Here is a 21,842-nt window from a genome sequence, read left to right on the forward strand (position 1 = left end):
GATTTCTTGATTGAGAACAGGTGTGGCAGTAATCGGGCCTGGGTGTGGCTAGTGAAATTGAACTCAGCTTTCCAAAGATGTGATCTAGCAACAACTTAGCATTTATAAATCCAGATGATCGGTTGGCGGAGATCTCCAATTTTCCCATTGTAACAAGATTAGTGATAACCTAACAATATTAATATGAAGTTCCTTGTTGGAATAACTTTATATTTTGTGCACACAGATTAAACAAAAGTATCTTTTAATAGTTATCGTTTGGTGTGCGATATTCCCTCAGGATTTGAAAGTAATGTGTACATCTACAGGATGCTCCTCAGAAAGATCCACGTATCCAATGAATAGTTTGACATTCTTGTTGGGAAACTGTTAGTCTGGCTCGGTCCAAGGTATCACTAATGTGTATCCTGTCTGTACAATGTTTATGCTAAGCTAACTTAGCCGGCTGCTGGCTCTAGATGCCCGTTTACCTTACAGATGGGATCTTATCAAACTGTAAACATGGAAGGGACAAGAAAGCAAATGTGCACGTTTCCCTAAATGTTCTATTATTTAGATAAGATATTTTCGCGTTAATGCGAGTTTCAACTACTTCATTCGCAACGAGCAAGCTACTTTTTTTTTTTTTTTTCTTTTTTTTTTTTTTCTCCCAGTTCATAGGCTGATCCAAAAGCACACCCACAGAAACCTTTCATTTATAAATAACCAGAAGATGCGGCCCAGAAGGGACTCACGGTGGGTCAGAACTCGTTTCCCAATATGAGCAAACCAAAATGGAGAGAACACTGAGAACTGGTGCAATACGTGACCTTTTCTCTGTATGGCGGTTCACCCTCCATCTTGCCTCAAAATGCATTCATGTGTATTAATCCCATGTGTTGGTTTAATCATAACTCGTGTGCTGTTTTAGACAAGTTCAATCTTGGAAATGCAGTGATTTTCAATTCAGCGTTGGCATACAAACCTCTCACTCTGACATTTTTGGGTAAACAATATTTTGAACTCTTGAAGCTTTGTGTCCACCCTGCAAGACACAGATGCCTGACCTTTTTATGTTGTTGCTGCAGTAAAGGTACCTTAATCAGCAGTTTGTCTGACCGTGCTCCTCCTGCCCCCCCCCCACAGGAACCCCTCCCTGAAGCAGCAGCTCTTCTCCTACGCCATCCTGGGTTTCGCGCTGTCTGAGGCTATGGGTCTCTTCTGTCTGATGGTGGCGTTCCTCATTCTCTTCGCCATGTAAAACCTGGATAACGCTACCACGGCTCCGCTCCCATCACTTCCCCCTTCCTCCCAGGCTACTCTTCCTTCCCTCCTCCCTGCCTCTCTTCCTTCCATCTGGAGAGGGAGGGAGGGAGGGAGGGAGGGAGGGGGGGGGTGGGTGTTCCTCAACGGTAACTCTGAATGAGCTGATGGGGTATTCCAAAAGGAGATATATATATGGAAAAAATATTCACATCTGAGGTTAACCAACCTCCAATTGTATTTTTTTTTTTTTTTTTTTTTTGTTGCTAAGCTTATTTTTGTTTTTCAAAAGTTTTATGCAAGACCTCCCTTCGGTTGAAATCTGTCCAAAATAAATGGTTGGGATAACTAAGAACAGTCTGTAGTGTTTTTATTTTTGTTTGGTTGAACTGTTGAAAGGTTCCTCTTTGACCTACTGTAGAAAGTGATCGACTGTGGCAAGAGAACTGAATTTAGGCGTATCCTGAAGGAAATGACCGTTGCTATGTCACTGATATTTACATATGGGTATTTGATTTATGGAGGTCAAAACTGGAGAAGACAATGACTCCAAAGTGAAATCTCTGGATTGAAACAGTGAAGTACACCTCACGAGAGCAGGTGGTTTAAAGTGAATTTAAGGTTAAAACCTTATTTTATTCATCTACAAATGCATGAAATAAATCTACATATGGTGCACTAACATAACATGAAAAGTATGAATTGATTGACGTCCACACCACACTTTTTATTTTTTAGCCCACCAGGTGTAGTGTTGATTAAAAAAAATATATCGATAAGCATACAGTTCTTAACAGTATAATACACTGCATGCAAACAATCGACTATAATGAACCATACTATGTATTGATGCTACATAATTCAATTTATTTATAGAGTGCTTTTCACAGACAAAAAAAATCAAAGTGCTTTAACAGAGCAGAAATTTAAAAGCATAAAAAACACAAAGTGACCATAGGGTCAATAAATTATATACACAGTAAAAATTAAAAAAAAATGTATAAAAAATTAAAACATATTTTAAGAGCAGGTCTAGGACATGGGTTTTTACTCAAACGCCAGCCTAAAAAGGTGGGTTTTGAGCTGTTAAAAGTATTCACAGAATCTGCGATGCGTAGAGTCGCAGGCAGAGCATTCCACAGCCTCAAAGGCTCGGTCACCACGGGTCTTAAATCGTGTGCGTGGAACTGACAGAAGACCTAGAGCGTTTGACCTGAGAGTGCGGGCGGGTGAATATGGGTGAAGTAGATAAGCTACATAAGCAGGAGCCTGACCGTGAAGTGCTCTGTAAGTGATGGTGAGAATTATGAAGTGTATCCTAAATGCTACAGGGAGCCAGTGGAGAGATCGGACTATGGGGGTGATGTGAGACTGTCGATTTGTCCTGGTAAGTAATCTGGCAGCAGCGTTTTGGATTACCTGCAGATGGTTAAGAGCAGATGCACTGAGTGATGTGAAAAGTAAGTTACAGTAGTCAATGCGAGAGGAGATAAATGTGTGTATGATCATCTCTAATTCAGGTGTTGATACTACAGATCTCAGTTTACTGATATTTCTTAGATGGAAGAAACATGATCTGGACAGCTGCTTACATGGGGGTCAAACGACATGGATCGATCAAAGAAAATCCCTAGATTGTGCAGGTTGCAATGGGCAACAGAGGAGAGTGGACCAATACTCGGCCTGATCATGGGGACAAACTCATCTGGAGCAATAACTAGGACCTCCGTCTTAGGGTCGTTGAGTTGTAAGCAGTTTTCTGCCGTCCAGTCTCTGATGGCATCGACACAGTCCAGGAGCCTAGTTAATGTGAAGGCCTCGCTGGGTTTGAATGACAGATGGAGTTGGATATCATCTGCATATAAATGATAGGACACATAACTTTTTATAATCGGTCCCAAAGGTAACAGATAAAGGGAAAATAACAGAGGCCCCAGAAACGAGCCCTGCGGTACGCCACAAGACAGTGGAGAGGTAACGGACACAAAATCACCCACAGAGACATTAAAACTTCTGTCATTGAGGTAAGATGTGAACCAGTCTAGCGCTATGCCAGACATGCCCACCCAATCACGTAGCCTCTTAATCAGGATGTTATGGTCTACAGTGTCAAATGCAGAACTGAGGTCCAGAAGAACTAACACAGAGCAGTCACCTGCATCAGAAAACATGAGCATGTCATTTGAAACCCTCAGGAGAGCGGTTTCAGTAGAGTGTTGTCTGCGAAACCCAGACTGGAATTCGTCGTACATGTTGTGCCTCTCCAGTGCAGCAGTAAGTTGGTTGGCCACCACTTTCTCTACAATTTTGGACAGGAAAGGCAGTTTTGATATGGGCCTGTAGTTCATAGGCAATGCCGGATCTAAGTTTGGTTTCTTTAATATAGGCTGGATAGTGGCATGTTTAAAATAGGAAGGGACAATTCCTGTAGACAATGAGGAATTGACAGTAGATGTTACTGCAGGGCCAATAATTAGCAGAACTTTCTTAAATAGAGAGGATGGTATTATATCCAGAGGGCAAGATGATGGCTTTGTTTTGTTAATTAAGTCCATCAGGTCTTGAAGACCTAAGGCTGGAAAGACTCTTTCCAGCCTTAGGTCAGGCTGGAAAGAGTCCAGAACAGTAGGAGATTGCGAGGAGCTACATGTAGATGAACAAATCCCAGGCTGAATGCCAGACCTAATAGCTGTTACCTTATCATTGAAATAGGTAAGGAATTTGTTGCAATCGTCAACAGAACAGCATGGTAATGTAGAGACAGACGGTGAAACAATTCTCTTAATTGTGTCAAACAAAATCTTGGGATTTCTCTTTGAGGAAGAGATTAAGTTGGCAAAATAAGCAGTTCTAGCTTCCTTTACTCCAGCATTAAAGGAAACTCTGAGGTCTTTGAGATATGAGCGATGCACTTCTAGCCCAGTGGCTTTCCATAGCCGCTCTGTCCTGCGACACTTCCGCCTCAAGCTGCAGACAGCGTCTGTCATCCACAGAGAAGTGTTGTAGGCAGCCCTAGTCCTTTCCTTAAGGGGTGCCACTTTATCCAGCAAAGTGGTGCAATGTTCATTAAAAGACTGTATCAAGAGTTCAACATCATTGAGATTTGTATTAATATCACAGCAGAAGTGCATAGAGAACTGATCAGCTGTACGCTGAGTAATAATGCGGGAGTGGAATGTTTGTTTCAGACACAAGGGGTCAGCATTGACAGAAAGATCAAAGAAAATACATTTATGGTCACTGATCAGTAGGTCCTCACAACGGGTATTATCAATATCAAGACCCAGGGAGAACACAAGGTCCAAGGTGTGACCACCCCTGTGAGTGGCGCCAGAAACATGTTGCGTGAAATTAAAAGATTCAGTAATATTGAGAAACTCAGTGGCACTGTAGTCTGTGGTATCATTGATATGCAAATTGAAATCACCAACCAGAAGCACTTTGTCTAGCTTGATAATAGAGGTCAGAAAGTCTGTGAACTCTGATAAAAACTGACCTGCAGGACCTGGAGGTCGGTAAATTAAAAAAACAGTAAAATGGCTTTAGCCGGCCCACTTTAGTCAGCTGTAGTTCAAAAGTAGCATAGAATTCTGTGCTCCCCAATTGGCAGGAAAACTGATTCTTCCAGACCACGGCGAGGCCTCCACCGCGGCCTGTCAAACGCGGTGTCCCAACATAAGAACAGTCCACAGGGCAGAGTTCATTGAAATGGATGCATTCCATATTCCGTTGCCAGGTCTCAGTCAGAAATAAAAAAGCCAAATTATGACTTGTGAACAAGTCATTTAAAATGTGAGCCTTGTTTGTTACAGAGCGTGCATTAATCAGACACATTTTGATGGGGGAAGACACTGTGTCGTCATCAGCACAGGAAGCTTTGGGGGTATGTGCAATAGGACGGATCACTCGTGCAACACCTCAAACCCGACCATAACTAGGGCGTGAGCGCGAGTCTGTGATTCTCACGGGAATGTTCATGGGTCGTGGAGTGGAAGTTACGGTAGAGGAGAGTAGTAGGAGACCCTCCATGCCGCCAGGGGGAGCTAGTGTTGCTTGTAGGGGATGAATGCGGCTGATGAATGAACGTAGAGGAGGAGTGACAGGGGACAGGACAGGGGATCCAGGATCATGTGTGCCAGGTGTAAACAGTCAATCATGTGGATAGGAGTGAACAGTGTACTGAATATTGGCTGTGAGTACTTCAGCGCCAGCTTTGTTCAAGTGTAAACCGTCTCTTGCGTAGAGGCTAGGACGATTCCAAAACAAGTTAAAATTGTTGTTGGACATGTGGTCCGATAAACTATTTTAAAGTCTTGACATATCTCTGGCAATACAGCAAGCACTTGAATGTTAGCAATGGAGTATACCAACATCAGTAATGTACAACAAAGGTTTCTTGTGATATTAAATTCACATTTTTTTGCAATTTCTTCAGATCAGCAGGCACCTGTCAATCATGCGCTTCGATAACTGAATATTGACAGATTGGCTCACAGTGTCCCTTTGTTACAAATCTGCTTCATTTGGAGAAAAGTCACAAAGCAAAAATGATCTTTTAGGTTTTTTATTTGACTCAAGTTGTACCTGGGCTTATATTGTTCGCTTAATGACGTTTACCCGACTTAACGATGAAACGGTTGAAGGGTTTCACATGAGCTAGAAGTCTTATCTAAATGTAAATCTAATCGTCTGGTATCAAAATGTACTTTCATGTCTTTACCTGTTATTTTAGAAGGACCCCTCTTCCATGTTTTGAATGTTTTAGCCTGTTAAATACAAATTAAAGTTAAGCTTTTCCTTCTGTATGCCATGAAAAAACATTTGTGGAGTCATGTAACCTGACTGGCACTGAATTAAGGCGTAGACTATTTACACTACAAATCTAATTATATTACAGTATTGGTGGTTATACCAGATTCTGTCTCTCATAAGTTTAGTTTAGGACTTAATATTGTGCAGGTCTTTACAGTGAAGTTACTGCTCTGGATGTCCCAACGCACAAGATCAATTTTGGTATTCAAGGCCTCCATAAAAAAAATACAAAAAAGGGTGTTTAGGATGCTTGATGTTAACTGATTGGTAAATGTAGCACTCTGGGCTTGAGACCTTCACTCTGCAGCTTCACTCTGCAGCTGGCTAATAGACTTCCTCACCAGGCAGTTCAGATTGGCAGCCAAACCTCCTCCACTCTGGTGTTGAACACCGGAGCCCCCCAGGGCCGTGTGCTCAGCCCCCTCCTGTTCACACTGCACACTCATGACTGCTACCCCAAACATGAAGAGAACTCTGTTGTGAAGTTGGCAGATGACACTACAGTCATCGGTGAGACTTCATTGGGAGAGGGAAACAACAACCTTACAGAGTGGAGCTCAGTGAACAACCTGCTGCACAACGTCAGTAAAACCAAGGAGCTTATTGTTGATTTTAGAAAAAAGGAGGCGAAGACCCACGCAAAATTCCTGTGCCAAGTTCTTGTCCACATTTACAGAGGAGCAATAGAAAGCATCCTGACTGCAAACAGTACAAACTGGTATGGGATGTGCACGGCGGGTGATTAAAACCGCTCAGAACATCATTGGTACCCATCTACTGAGCATCAGTGGCATTGGTGAGAAGAGGAGCCTGGGAAGAGCTAAGGGGATATTAAAGGACAAAAACCCACCACAGCCACAACCTGTTCACCTGCTTCCGTCTGGAAAGAGGTACAGAAGTATCAGCTACCGCACCACCTTCAAAACAGCTTATTTCCTCTGGCTGTGATTAATTCATTAATGGGATTAATCAACTAATCAATTAATTCATCCTCCACCCTACATATGTAATATATATATACTTTTTTTAACCTATGTAGCAAATTGGGACTACAGTCTAAATATCGTTGTGCAACCAAATAAAAACCTTGTAACCTTGAAAACTATATAAAAAATAATTTTAATTGATTCAATGTTTTTTTTCCTCCATAAATATTTTTGATTTAATAATGAAATGCTTAATTTTCATTGTGCCACTTTTAAATGCGTAGAGGACTTTTATTTTGAAGTTCCCAGCGGATGTCCCGTTTTTTTTATCATTTCAGCGCAGCTTAACTGGTGAGAAATCAGATCGTGATGTTGCGTTGAGGTAATGGAGTGGAGGGGATGTGGTCGATTCCAAACCCAAATATTCGGACACCATATTGATTTAAGCCGATAACAACGGACAGTGAGTCGGCTTCATACGCCTTGGGAAGGGGGACGAGGTCATTTTGCCGACGACTTCATACTTTTTTGGAGGCCTCGGGGAAAACACATAACGTTAAGCTAACGATAAGTAGCCACTATGTCGTGGGAAGAAATGCCGTGTTTTCTGGCCTCGCCTCTGAGCTCACCTCAATCCCGCTCGCCTGCTCTCTGATCCCGCTGGTCAACAAAAACAAGCAGAGGTAACTTCGCACTCAGCTGCCCGATGCAGCTAGCAGCTAGCAGCTAGCATTATACATTAGTAAACACCGACGGTTTTACTCAGCGCTCGTTAGCTTGCGAGTCATGGCAGACAGCTTCGGAGAGCAGTCCAGTGGCAGTGCCCATGGCTTAGGCGTTACCGGACAGGGTAGCGGAGCTTCGCTGCTGCCGACTTTGGCCAACTCTTTACCGGTGGGACACCCGGCAACCAGCAGTGCTCACACCAGCTCCAACCCGGCCTCCCCACCTCCCGCTGCGGCCGCGCAAATTGGCCTCACCGCTCTGGTGCCCCCCATGTCCGGTGTCCCCGCTACCACAGCCGGTTTTGGCAACTCATTCACCCCCGGCTCCTTACTGCCGGTCGTGGCCGTGTCTCCATCTGTACACGCCTCCTCGGTTCTTCCCGGTGTTGGGCTCGGGCTCGGCGGGGTGGCAGGAGCGGACCTTCTGTCCCACATCCACGCCACTTCCTGGGACCCGACCCTCAGCACGGACTGGGACAACGAGAAGGCTTCCCAGCAGTGCATCCTGAGGATAAAGAGGTGGGCCTAATGAAAACAGTCACTGTCACAGTTGTATAGCTTCAGGTTATGTTCAGACCTAAAATCCCAATGAGGTGAGTACAAATCGAAAGTGGAAGTTTTGCATAAAGTGTTCTACCATCACTGGGAAGATATGGGTTCTTAACAAATGACCGGAAACGTAAGTAGTTACTGTAATTTAGACTACAATATGCAGAACATATGATTGCGAGAGATGTCAGGGTCATCACTTTAGTGTGTTTAACCATGGAAAACACATTTCATTTATTTATTATTTTTCACTGTTGCAATATTCCACTTCCCCTGTGTGTTGTTTAGCCAAGTAGATAGTTTGGGGTTTACCTGGTACAGAAGATAATACTCAGATCTCTGGAACTACTTTCCACCAAAGAAAGTATCCCCAGAACAATGTTTACAGGAAGGTTGTGGGTAGGCCAGGGACACACGGGATGGATTATTTGTTGTCTATTTTATTTTTTAGTTGCACCGTACTTTTAAAAAAATTTTTTTTATATAATCTAGTCATTACTTGACACTGTCCTTATTCATGCCTATATAGCATATTGAATTAAATGATCTCTGTTGCAGATCTCCGCTGTAAGTAAGATTATCTCCATCTCTAGTGTCCTTCCTAAAACCTCATCTGTCTCCCTCTGTCCGTCTGTCTCTGCAGGGATATCATGTCCATCTACAAGGAACCTCCACCAGGGATGTTTGTAGTCCCCGATCCTCAAGACATGACCAAGGTAAAAAAGGCTATGACCTCATTTACACGTCATTTCAAATCGTCTTGTGTGGAGATAAAAATCTAGAGGAGGTTTAATACACTGAGCCACGCACAGATGTCCCCCCCTTGGACCAAATCTGATAGCTGAGCGACTTGGTTTTGCTGCTCTACTCCAGTCCAGAAGGCGCTAATTTTCCCGGAAGCTGTTTGGTAACCGCCATAGACTGTGTATAGAAGTGGACGTAGTCAGCGTGACGTCCCCCGCTGGTTTGTGGACTGCCGTCTCCATGTTGTGTTTTTCGCAAGCAATGAACGGGAGTTAACATATTTGGAAAGCAAAGGAGTGACGTAGAGACGCCGTATATGGTAGCGGCAGTGACTTGTCAATCACAATAAGAGAGAGCAGCAGAGGAGGGAACCCTCTCCCAGGATGGACAGACGTGCAATAGATGTCATTTGTACAGAATTCCGGCAAGAATGCGCTGAGACTGCAATCCGACCGTAACTGTTTTTGGTATCCAATAGTTGTCCTATCTGGGCCGAGACGCTACTTTGATTAATGGATCGTTCTATTTGATTCTCAGGAGCCTGATCCGACTACGAATACCACAGTCCCAGAGGCGGAATAGTGTGGCTATGAAACAAGGGATCATTGCATTCGGGCTATATGGGGTTTGCTGAATGTCTGATGTTACATGGAATTGCTTGGTTTTCCCCAATAATTCATGATTTATGGCCTGTTTTGGTTTAAATACGAGCCTATTAATAATACTGTTAATACAATTTGAAATCAAATCAATCTCCATAGTGTGCATGATTAAATCTCTGCGTGGACTAAGTTGCACTATCCAAATTTGCGGGACCACCAATGCTACTGTTAAAAAATCAAAGAATGCATTTATTAATCGTAGCGTTCACAGCACTGTCAGAGCACTAATTATTACTTTAATTATTACAGCCGGGGACAGTCGCTGGCTGCTTCAACTAAGAGAAGCTGGCTTTGATAATCACTTTCAGCACAGATGGAGCAGACACCAGCCTGATATCTGCCACCTGTCTACATGGCAGCGACACACAGAATACAGTAGAATCCACTCGTTCCATTGTGCACACGCTGTAATATTGTGTGCCGGTATGCGTATTAGTTTCACACCCTGACACGGGGCTTCTGGTCCAACACGAGTCTAACCCGGACCGGGAACCGCCATTGACAAAAGGGGGAAGGAGAGACGTTTTTAAGTCACGGAACTGCTGAACCCTGATGTTTTCATTGGTACATTTCTTCCTCACAGGCAGGGGGGGGGGGGCTCTGATGTGGATGTTATCAGTTGAGTTCTAGGTCAGATTTTCTTCATCCCCAAGCATCCATCGCTCCCTTTTGTGCACCTCCTCATGATCGCCGGGCTTTGAAGCAGGTTTTACTTAGTGGCCAAAAGGTGGAATTACAATTTTCGGGTCAGTCACCTGATGCCGACGGACCACAAAATCTGTTTTCCCATAGACTTGGATTGATAAAGAGACATGTGTAACTCAGAGGATCACTTCCCTGCTCAAACACATGAATAGCCCTTATTTAAACATCAGTTGTAAAATGCACCAATAGCTGAATCCAGAGCCCTTTTCCTTCCTCCGTTGCCGTGAATGAGCCCTGAACCGAGGCTGGACAGCGGGCTGGGAGGCGGGGCTAAAGGAAACACCAGCGCGCATGCTCTATGGGACCGCTGGAAGATCTGTTATTTTTACTTTTTCACAATTTTATCAGTAGACTTACTGCTACAACCATGACATGGTGCTTTTTTTTCATGCAATATACCTATCCCTGCTAAAAACATTTTGGTTTTCTTTCTTTCTGAATCTCTATTGGAGGAGGTGAAGTCATTATTCACTACTATAGGGCAGGTAGTTTCTTCCCCTCATGGCTTAATTCTGGTAATATTACAGCTTTATATTTAACTTCTCAGAGAATGCTGATCTGTGTATGGGTTTATGAAGGAACGCATTCATTTATCATAGGGTGCTAAATAAATTCACATACTGTATAAAGAGGTCATATTTGAAAGCACCACAGAATGCCTGAGCCTTGCTGCATTATAATCTGTTGTATGTATATATAGATAGATGGATAAATGCTGCCTGAATTTGGTGTTTTAATTAATATACATTACATTTCCTCCACAATTTGGCTCATAATAATTTACCAGATTGACTGACACTCAGAAATATATAATTTTATTCACATGGCTTTTTTGCTCCCTGGGAAACTAATGACAATATTCCAACTGTCCAGATGAATCCAATCTAATATTTGGCAATTAATGACATGTTTTTGTAATGATATAATTCTAACTTGTATAGAAATACTAATCATTAATATTCAGGGTAGCCAAGGGGAGCCTCCCATTTGAATTGATGGGGGCAGTAATGGATCTGGTCAGTGGATAGGGGGCGCTGGCCCCAAACAAGGTGGAGACCCATTGCTCTAAGCCACCTCCTTTCTGTCCCCCTCGTTTCCTGTGCAGATCCACGCCCTGATCACGGGGCCGTTCGACACGCCGTACGAGGGCGGCTTCTTCCTCTTCCTGTTCCGCTGCCCCCCCGACTACCCCATCCACCCACCGCGGGTCAAGCTCATCACCACCGGACACAACACCGTCCGCTTCAACCCCAACTTCTACCGCAACGGCAAGGTCTGCCTCAGCATCCTGGGGTGAGTCGCATGCTCGTCTCTCATTTGGTTGTATTTGTCTGCAGAGGGACCCGTTTAGGATGGTGGGAGACAGTTAGTGTTTCTGTCTTAGAGTTATAAACTACCGTATGGTGCTATAACCTGCGCGTGCGTGTGCGTGTGTGTGTGTGTGTAGGACATGGACAGGCCCAGCATGGAGCCCAGCCCAGAGTATTTCATCTGTCCTCATCTCCATCCAGTCTCTGATGACGGAGAACCCCTATCACAATGAACCTGGCTTTGAACAGGTACTCTGTCTGTCTGTGTACCTGTTTTTCTTAGACAGTTACTGAACCAAAGTACTTTTCAGTGACTCATTGATTTTATTTCCCACGTAGCGAGTGAGTGGATTCTGCCTGCAGTAAACAGGCGAGCTCACAATCAACATAGATACGGTTAATAGGTTCACAACAAGCATACAGTGTGACTTAAACAGCTGTCTATGCTTCACCAAACGCAACAGCAATATACTTACGCAGTTGGTGTCAGTCAGTCGCGCGTCAGTGCGGATTGATACAGTTAATATCATGGAAGCGTATCTGTTCTGTGAGACGTGCAAGTGACTGACGTCGAAAAGGCTTCCAAAAAAGCTTTGAGTTGGGATGGTTAGGGGTTGTGTTGGGTGCAGGCCTTTACTTGGGATGGTTAGGGGTTGGGTGCAGGCCTTTAGTTGGGATGGTTAGGTGTTGGGTGCAAGCCTTTAGTTGGGATGGTTAGGTGTTGGGTGCAGGCCTTTAGTTGAGATGGTTAGGGGTGGTGTTGGGTGCAGGCCTTTAGTTGGGATCGTTAATACTCTGCTCTTGCTTTGTACAGGTAAGCTTAGCAGATGAACCAGGAAGCCGTAGTTTAGTGGAGGGCTTTTAGTGAGGATCTTTCTTTTCTTTGTAAAATTGTGGAAACCTATGAATATGGCCTTACAAACTGCCCATATACATGAATATGTAATCTTACATTTAGCATAAACCATCATGTAAGAGGAAATAAGCAGTCATTATCCTGAGGTTTGCCTGCTAGTAAGCTAATTTTAACATTAATGAAAAAATGCTAATCGCGATTAGCATCTATGACTATAAGACAAATGTTAGACTAAAACTGCAAAAACACAGAGAATATATCGCAGAGATATAAAGTAGTAAAGTAACTGCAGCATGTCCTCAGTACGTCAACAGAGGAGGGATGAATACAAGAACAACAATGCAATCACATTCTACACCACTAGGTGTCTCTGATGCAACATGTATAATTGTGGGTAATGGACCAGGGCATGAATTACATCTGTGTCCTCACAAAGATAGAAGTACCAGATCGTGTGTGTCGGGCGCTGCTGGGGGAGGCGTACTGCGCGGAGACGGCAGCCTCAAAAACGCTGCCGATATGGGGAGACAGCTTACAGATGTGACCTTTTGATGTACAGCTACACTCTCACACACAAGAGGGAAGAGGAGAGGAGGCATCATGACACGTCCTGTTAGGGAAAACAAACCTGTCTGAGTCACATTGAGTCAACAATTAATTAAAGTTGCTGTAACCTTCAAAATGTAACGTTATTGAATAAGTGTAAAAAGTTTTCCCCAATCTCCCCACATTGGACTTCAGTCTGACGGCCTTGATGTGAAGTAATATGCGGATCTGATCTACATGGTGGAGGGATGTGTTGTTCACTCTAGCTACCGTTAGCCCAGCTGCTGGAAACAGACGCTCACAGGGACACTCTGACGTTATCTGTCCACCTACTGCCCACCGCTAAAATTACAATATGCTGAGACCAGGGGGAGTGCCGCAGATACCCTTCATCACGTTGTGTTGATAAGTCCTGCTGTTCTCAGCCTGCGTTAAACGAGCAGCTGCTTCTGTTCAAGATGCTAGTTTAGCGTTAGCACGAGCCTCCGATAGCTAAACCTAGCACAGCGCACCACACAAAACATTTGTGGAATTTTCTCAATTTGAACAGGACTGTCTCAGCAGTGGGAACGAGAGGAGAACACGTGATGTGGATTGTTACATTTCTGGAGGAGAAAGATGTAAACATGACTTATTTAGCTTCTTACTTAGTTTCTGTACACACAAATCCCATATGATCACTTCCAGTTCGGACAGTCTGTCTTAAAGATCTGATTTGAGAATCAAATTTGATTTGTGTCTTTCAGGAGCGCCACCCAGGGGACAGTAAGAACTACAATGAGTGCATCCGCCATGAAACCATGAGGGTGGCTGTGTGTGACATGCTGGAGGGCAAAGTCCCGTGTCCTGAAGCTCTGTGGTGAGACCCAACGAAGCTGCTCAACCAAGCTTTGTTTCTCTTCTTCTTCCATCTCTCACTCCCTCACTCCTCATCATTCTCTCTCTCTCTCTGTGTGTGTGTGTGTGTGTGTGTGTGTGTGTGTTCAGGAGTGTGATGGAGAAGTCCTTCCTAGAGTACTATGATTTCTACGAGGGCGTCTGCAAGGAGAGACTGCATTTACAGGGACAGAACATGCAGGTGACTATATTTCCAGTTATTTCTAATCCATGCACATCTATATTTTAAATTGTCCATTTGTAGATCAGTTGTCATGATGTGTTTAGCGATTTAAGGAAATCCTTTTTTTGAAACTGGACAATAACTGAAATGGTCTCAAACAGCTATCATTTGTATTAATATAAGATATGAAAACTGTTACTAATCTAACTCATTATACCCCAAGATATTTTTAAATAGTTTTTAACTTGGCTGTATACTACTTACTGTGTACTTTGCTTCTGAGGAGAACATTGTACTAATACATTTATCTGACGGAGTGATGTTGCAGATTTAGATTTTACTCACAAAATCTGTATAGTTGAATATGATAAATTATTATTCATTTAACTCTCCAGCATTATTAATTGAAAGCTCGACGTTGATCCGACATTAAGTTAATGTAAGGACATTGTGCTGATGACGCCTCTCTTTCAGCAGACTGCAGGTCGATGCTGTGTCCGTCATGGCTTCATAATTGCGCTGAGGAGCTCAGAATTTAATGTTTTTCACAGGATCTGGTGAAAGTAAAATTTGGGCCGGAATTTTAAATGAAACCTGTAGAATGAAATGTTTTTGATAAAATATCACAATTTTAAGCCTAATTTCGGTTGCGTTTTCTGATGGAAGCGTTCGTCACACATGATGTGTTGAAGGACATCCAACGATTATGACAGTTTTTACATCTTCTGGCTGTGATAAACGCAGTAGTTTTGGTGGTTGTTTCGGCCCGGCTGACCCATTAAGCAGACTTCAGTGAACCCGTAGTGTGGACAGTCTGCTGGTAGAATCGTGCTCAATCGCTCGGCGAGGTTCATTGTCAATAAATTTGTTGTTGTTGGGAGCAGGATAAAGCTGACAGACTTGTCCCACACAAGTCTTTATTCTTACCTCCTTGCCTGATGGCCCCTCGGTGACTGGACAGTAGACAAGAAACATCTCAAAATAACTCTAAATGGACCATAAGTTACTAAATGAACATCATGCTGTATTGAAGAAGACTTGAAACTAGAGATTCAGACCATAAATTCATGTTTACAATGTTTACTGAGGTAATAAATCAAGAGAGAAGTAGAGTCATTTTCTCATAGACTTCTATACAACCAGAGGAGTCGCCCCTCTCTGGTATTTCAGGTGTCGTTGATGTTGTCTTTATTGCCACCTACGGCGAGTCGTTTTAGTGTAGACGGAGATATTTTGTAAAACGACGGTGGTGTGAACACAATTTTAGTTTAAAACGTCGAGGAATATATCCATTTAAAGATAAGTCTCAGTACGTGTAAAACGGCTTAATACAGAAAATGAATACAGAGGTTTTCCTGATGTGAACGGATGCAGACGGACGGTTACACCCTCTACTGCAGCCTACTCATCAGGACAAATGCATGGTCCATTAAAAGCTCTATCTCTGAGGGACACGCATGCCCAAACTCGGCTCACCTCTCTGGGGTTTTTTCTGCCCAGGACCCGTTCGGGGAGAAGCGAGGCCGCTTCGACTACCAGGGTCTGCTGGCTCGCCTCAGCGCCACCCACAGGCGGGTACGTGAGAAGAGCCTGGCAGAGGACGAGCACAACGACGAGGACTCAGACTCAGACACCAGCTCCACGGGGACGGACCCAGACAGCCAGGGCAGCTCCCAGCCCTGACTCCCCCGGACAGTGCTGGACTCAGAGCCGGGCCAAGAACTTAAGGAAAAAGGGACCTTCTTTTTTTGTGTGTGTGTGTGTGTGTGTGTGTGTGTGTGTGTGTGTGTGTGTGTGTGTGTGTGTGTGTGTGTGTGTGTGTGTGTGTGTGTGTGTGTGTGTGTGTGTGTGTGTGTGAGTGAGTGAGTGAGTGAGAGAGAGAGACTCTGTGAATCTGGCCTGGAGCGGCGTATTTGCGCTACTTGTGTAGCTAACCAGCTGTCATGTTGATGTCCTGTTTGATAGAAAACAAACAGCCTGATAGATGTTGAGATAAAAGGTTCGTTTGGTGGCTCGAGCCTTTGAATGCAGATATTTCAACGTTCTAGAGGAGTTTGCTCCACCGTGACCCACGAGCCCAGTCAGTTTCTTTCACATACTCCGTACTTAGGAAAGACTGTCTGATGGGGATCGGGTCCTGGGACCACATCCTGGGGAAAGAAGGACCTTTTAACAAGCAGAGCGTAGTTGGACAAAGAGCCGAGGTCGAGGACTCCGTCATCAGGCCACTTAAAACATCAGCAGCAGAGTTCCTGTGTGTTACACAACAAGTTCTGCTTCGCTTTCTGTTCTAATCGTGCTGTTGAGTCGACGGTAAACCTGTTAACCAGAAAAGAAGCTGTGAGAGAGAAATGTCACCTCTCATTGACATCCACCTTTATCCCCCTTTGTGTTGTGCTGTTCTCTCATTGTTGTGCTGAAACTAATGCTTCATTTCTGCAGCATGGAGGGTGCGTTGTTTATTTGGAAACCCTGCCGTTCATTGGGTCGCTGGCTCTGGTGGTTTCCGGACCATCCCGCTAGCTTTAGCTACATCCGCCCCGGGGCTCTGGGGAGGAAGGAAGGGAGGCAAAAGTAACTTTCCATTCTAATGCTTCGTACGCGTGTATGCACAGAAGGTAAATCAAGCCTCTTCCGCTTTAGTATCGCTTTCTACATCGATTGATTTCATACTTTGAGATTTTGTTCAAAAGAAACCGATACTCCGGTTATCCGTAGACCTACAGAGAGCTGCAGGAATGACCTCCAACAACCTAGACATGAGTCTGCACTTCCTGTTCCCTCCTCTCAAAGCCAATGGGCTTTTCTTAATCTTAAGATGCCTGAAATAAGGTCTGAGATATTTCCATTTTGTTCTACGATAGGAAATACATCAATAAATATCCCTCTCGTGATTTTTGAATCTGTTCTGCGTCTTAAAAACAGGTGGAAGCTGACAAACATCTATACGAGAACACTAGTTCTCCTTTAGCTTAGTGGTGGTGACGCATCATGTGATGTCGTGGCGTAGTTCCTTTTATTGCCCAATGTTAGCTTTTTACTTCTGGCGACTGAAATCACGCTTTGAAAATCATAAGTGGTGTTCCTTTGTGAAGATTATATCGCTGAACAAAACGAGTAAGTATCATCAACACTTCTTTTCTGCAATAAATAATAAAATCAATTTGATTTTATTTTTTGTTGTTGAGGAAACCAGAGCGATTGCTAACTTCCCCGTCTACAAAAATACATCATCACTTATTTTGCGCTCTATATTCATTTGTTGTTTTCCGGTGCGTGCTTTTCCATCTGCAGCCCTCTAGCTTTCACTCGCCAACAAGAGGACGTAACAATGAGCGGACTCGCTGACGGTGTGATCACAGAGGGAGCAGAGAGCTGTGAGCGGAGAAAACACTCCAGAAGGACAGGTTTTATCAAGTCCATCGTGATACAGCTCGCCTCTCTCCGTCTGAAAGTGACCAGATCCACATACTAACACCTGCGAAGCTCACTAACTAACACACTATATCTCCTGTTTAAAATGACATTCTACTGGGATTATGCGCCACGCTACACAACCCACCGATAAAACCATCGGCCGCTTTTAAAAATGTTGGTTGCGCTGATTAAACAAACAAGACATGACGTGTTAATAAGTGAGCACTAGAGGTGCCGGTAGAAGGACATTGTCACCTTTTAGACCGTGTCAGGCTAAGCTAAGCTAGCTGATACATGAGTGCTGTCAATGTTCACATTAACCTCTCCGCCAGAAAGGGAATGAAAATAACACATGACACCATTCTCGTACACTTTTTTCAAACAATCTTTTCAACAAGGGGTCGGACAGATATTGTCTTTCGTTGTCGTGTTTGCTTCCTGCCGTCCGCTGTCCTCCAGTGTTTAGCTCTCCACAGCCATGTGGATGAAGAGAGGAGCGCTTCGCTTCTGCTGTCCTGTCCAAACCCCCGGTCCGCCTGGCAGAGGTTTTACGTTGGAATGGGATTACTAAAGTAGGGCATTCCTTTTTATTTGTTTTATTGTTCGAGAATGGTTCTATACTCTCGTCTCGTCTCCCAGCAGAGTACATGTGATTGCCAAAACCTCCATTGCATCAAATGTTCCCCGGCGTGGAAGTGAAGCGATGGTATCCCTGTGTTGTGTTTGTGCTTACAGCGGGTTCTTCTGTGGCTCTATAAAAAGCCTGGATTACTGACAGAAGTGATCGTTTCCAGGTCTGAGAAAATGTCGGTATTGTGCAGAAGTTCTGGAAAAGTTCAGAATAAAATGTTGTTCAGTCCTGATACATGTGACTCTTCTTTTATTTGGTCTTGTTGTTCTTGTAGCTGTACAGCCACTGTCATGTGATACAAAAAGAAGTTAGCCAGCACTAGCTTTTAGTTTCATTCCACAGTTTATTTTATTTAAAAGCTGAAGCAGCACAGTGGGAATCTAACAGCTTTTCATTTGGACCCTCATCAACTGGGGTGGCATGGAGTTTGTCACTGTGGCCTTCTCATCTTCTATGTTATAAATAAAATTGCTAAAAATAAAATCCCATCTGCCGTCTTGCAAGTGCAGTGTGATTCTCTTAGCACAGCTCTGTAGATCCTCCTTCACATCTGTCCTCGACCTCATGACGTTTTTCATCGACGTCAAAGAAAAGGGGTTAGAAAAAGACCGGACTTTTTTGTTTTGTTTTTTATGGCTTTGCGAATGAGCCCTGCGTTTCTTAAAGCCTAGGATGCTTCCTTGGTAGGATGGGTTCCTTCCAGGTTGGGTACTACAGAGGCTAGTCAAAACTCCCTCCTAGAGCCCACAGTGGAATGCGGGCGAGTATCCCGGCGTGCGGAAGAAATGGACGCGGCAACCTGCGCTTCTGAAAACATACCTGCAAACTTCTCGCTTTTCGGCGAAATTCGCCGTTTTGAATGAAAATATATCATCCACGTGAATCGTGTAGATCAGTAGAGTTTTTTTTTCGGGGGTGGGGGTCAACTGGCCAGCCAGCGTTTCTCAGATTGGAGTGAGATGAGGAGAAAAGGTGATGTGATCTTCGCAATAGAACATCTTTGATGTGACGAGTCTTGGCCAATCAGCGTTCAGATGTGTACAGCGTCTTCATTTCCCTCCGTTACAGTTTAAGTTACGTTATGTTCCGTTGCCGTTCAGACTTGCTGGGTTAAGTTAACGTCCACTGCATGCGGAACTTTGTCGACTGTTAATGTTTGTCATTATCGCGATTTAGAAGGAAAAAACGGATTGAATGCATATTAATTGCAAATAGAAGATGGGCCACAATTCTAACAGATTTACAGTAACAGTGGAAGTTAATATTAATGAAAACGAATCACTTTATTTGTACAGGCGATGGTTCTCGCTACTCATGCTATCTTTGTTTTTATTTGAGCAAAACTTTTGAAAGTGAGACCTCGGTCTCTATGGATTGTGTCTAAATAAAGGTTAATAATAATAGAGCTGGAAATAGAATAGTGAATAATAACTGAATAATAAATTTGTTTTAAGTAAATGTCTTATCACTTCATTTTCTTCTCAGAGTACACCAGAATGCTACATTGTAAAGCTCATATTTAAAATAACATTTCTGGAGCGCACCCCCCCCCCCCCCCGCCAACAGGGTTTCGGGCTGGTCACCCTTTTCACCCCTCATGAGTTTGCAGGTATGTGAAAAGTGCAGAAGTGCCCTAAAGAAACAGTTCATCCCAGAATCAAAAGTAATTATTCTTTACTCTTAGCTGTATTTTGAGTTGCTAAGTGTTGAAGCTATCTGCCGTAGAGATGTCTGCCTTCTCTCTCATCAAAAACAGTCTATTGCCAAGTACGTTACACATACAAGGAATTAGGCTTGCATGACAAAAAGTATGTTAAGACAAGTATTATATTAAAGTGACAGGTGTGTATTTAAAGAGTAGAGTTGTGCAGCGATTGTCCTGAGGATGTCAGAGTCAGTGGGGGTCCCGAGCTTTGTTAATGAGCCCAACTGCAGAAGGGAAGAAACTTTTTGTGAGGTCTTGTTCCTGATGGACCGCAGCCGCCTGCCAGAGAAGGGACTCTAACAGTTTGTGTCCGGGGTGAGAGGGGTCGGCTACAATCTTTGTTGCCCGCCTCAGAGTCCTGGAGGAGAACAAGTCATGGTGGGACCGCAGATTGCAGCCAACCACCTTCTCGGCAGAGCGAATGATGAGCTGCAGTCTGTCTGTAGTGCTGTAGCGTCCAGACCGTGATGGAGGAGCAGAGGATGGACTCAACGATGGCTGTGTGGAAGTGCACCATCATTGTTTTCGGCAGGTTGAACTTCTTCAGCTGCCTCAGGAAGTACATCCTCTGCTGAGCCTTCTTAGTGATGGAGCTGATGTTCAGCTCCCACTTGAGGTCCTGGGTTATGGTGGAGCCCACAGCAGCGAGCAGGGAGTCACACATGATGATGAGGGCTGGTGGGTCTGCATTCTAATATAATGGGACTATATGGCACTCTGGTTGTGGTGCTTGAAGGGCCAAAAAAAATACATATGAAAAACACAACAGCATTGTCTCTCTCCAGAAACCATGACCCGGTTACTCAAGATAATCCACAGACCTTGTTGTGAGCAGTTTTATGCAGGAATGTTTTCTTTCAAACATACAGTAGTTCCCATATGAAACTGCTCAGGTGTATATATAATGTATATATGTATGTACAGTATATATATACAGTATATACTACAATATATAACAGAGCAAATAATAATGCTGAAAATCGCATCTATGAGTAAGTGTGTAAAAGAAATGCAAGAATAATATAAGTAAGTATATTAGTTTAAATGTACAGAATTAAAATGAAATATATATATATATATATATATATATATATATATATTCCGCAGTTGAATTATTGAACAAAATTGTCCTCTGAAGTGAATAAATTATGGTGTAATATCTGCTGTAAAAAATATATAAATATATATATTTATATATGGACTGAGTTTATAAGTATTTGCTAACACACCATAATAGTCTTTGCATAAAGCAATTAATAACAAAATAAAAAACATGGTGTTCAGCGATTATAATGGGCTACTTGTCCCAGAAAGGGCCTGTCTCCACAATAAATGGCGTATACCATGTAAAGTCAATCCATATTGACTTTACATGGCATTGTCACAACGTTTTCAACCTTTAATTCATCTGACACACCAAAATCAAGTGTCAGCTGTTTTTTGCAAATTATATAAGATTTAAGGGGGGGGAAAATCACCTATTTTCAAATAAATTCTGGGGACCAAAAGTATTGAGGTTGTGGATAACCTTGTTTATTAGCTTTTAGGATAATCAGTAACTGTAATGATATGTCTGTTTTTAAAGATAGGCCCATGTGTCTTTGGGAGGCCTGGCCATTGAATATGGGTCATCTTTGAGGGGCCCTGGTCTCCTTAATGGTTGGTCGTTCTCTCATATGGGTCAGCATGGTTAACATGGAGGACAGAGGAAAGAGCTTTCCGGGGTCAGAAGGTGAACGATTTCTAATGGAATGCAAACTAATATAGATAGAATGTCCAAATATAGGGTTCAGCTTATTGTAACCGCAACACTGTGTTTTTTAGTTCCCCGGCATTTTTTAAAATTTGAATTCGAAATGTTCTGTTTAAAAATTAAAAATAAAGAAGAAGAAGAAAATCAAAGGGAGAATAAAAAGGGTTCCCATGATGCATCCTGTCCCGCCGGTGCGCTC

The 21,842-nt window shown here is 43.3% G+C and overlaps 1 protein-coding gene across 1 annotated transcript; it reads left to right on the forward strand.

The window, feature by feature from the left end:
• Window positions 1-7,318: 7,318 nt before the first annotated feature.
• On the forward strand, window positions 7,319-15,951 carry ube2z (ubiquitin-conjugating enzyme E2Z). Its single transcript, XM_031877955.1, has 7 exons — window positions 7,319-8,224; window positions 8,898-8,970; window positions 11,471-11,658; window positions 11,813-11,924; window positions 13,824-13,936; window positions 14,065-14,155; window positions 15,638-15,951. The coding sequence occupies exons 1-7, from the start codon at window positions 7,767-7,769 to the stop codon at window positions 15,818-15,820; spliced, it is 1,218 nt and encodes a 405-aa protein (XP_031733815.1). The 5' UTR covers window positions 7,319-7,766; the 3' UTR covers window positions 15,821-15,951.
• The last annotated feature ends 5,891 nt before the right edge of the window (window positions 15,952-21,842 follow it).

Source organism: Anarrhichthys ocellatus, unplaced genomic scaffold (genome assembly GCF_004355925.1).
Source record: "Anarrhichthys ocellatus isolate YVR2014 unplaced genomic scaffold, GSC_Weel_1.0 scaffold156, whole genome shotgun sequence".
NCBI lineage: Eukaryota > Metazoa > Chordata > Actinopteri > Perciformes > Anarhichadidae > Anarrhichthys > Anarrhichthys ocellatus.

Coding starts and splice junctions, on each gene's coding strand:
- ube2z (XM_031877955.1), top strand. CDS start 7,767: ATGGCAGACAGCTTCGGAGAGCAGTCCAGTGGCAGTGCCCATGGCTTA. Junction 11,925..13,823: donor ATGAACCTGGCTTTGAACAG/GTACTCTGTCTG, acceptor TGTGTCTTTCAG/GAGCGCCACCCAGGGGACAG. Junction 13,937..14,064: donor CCGTGTCCTGAAGCTCTGTG/GTGAGACCCAAC, acceptor GTGTGTGTTCAG/GAGTGTGATGGAGAAGTCCT.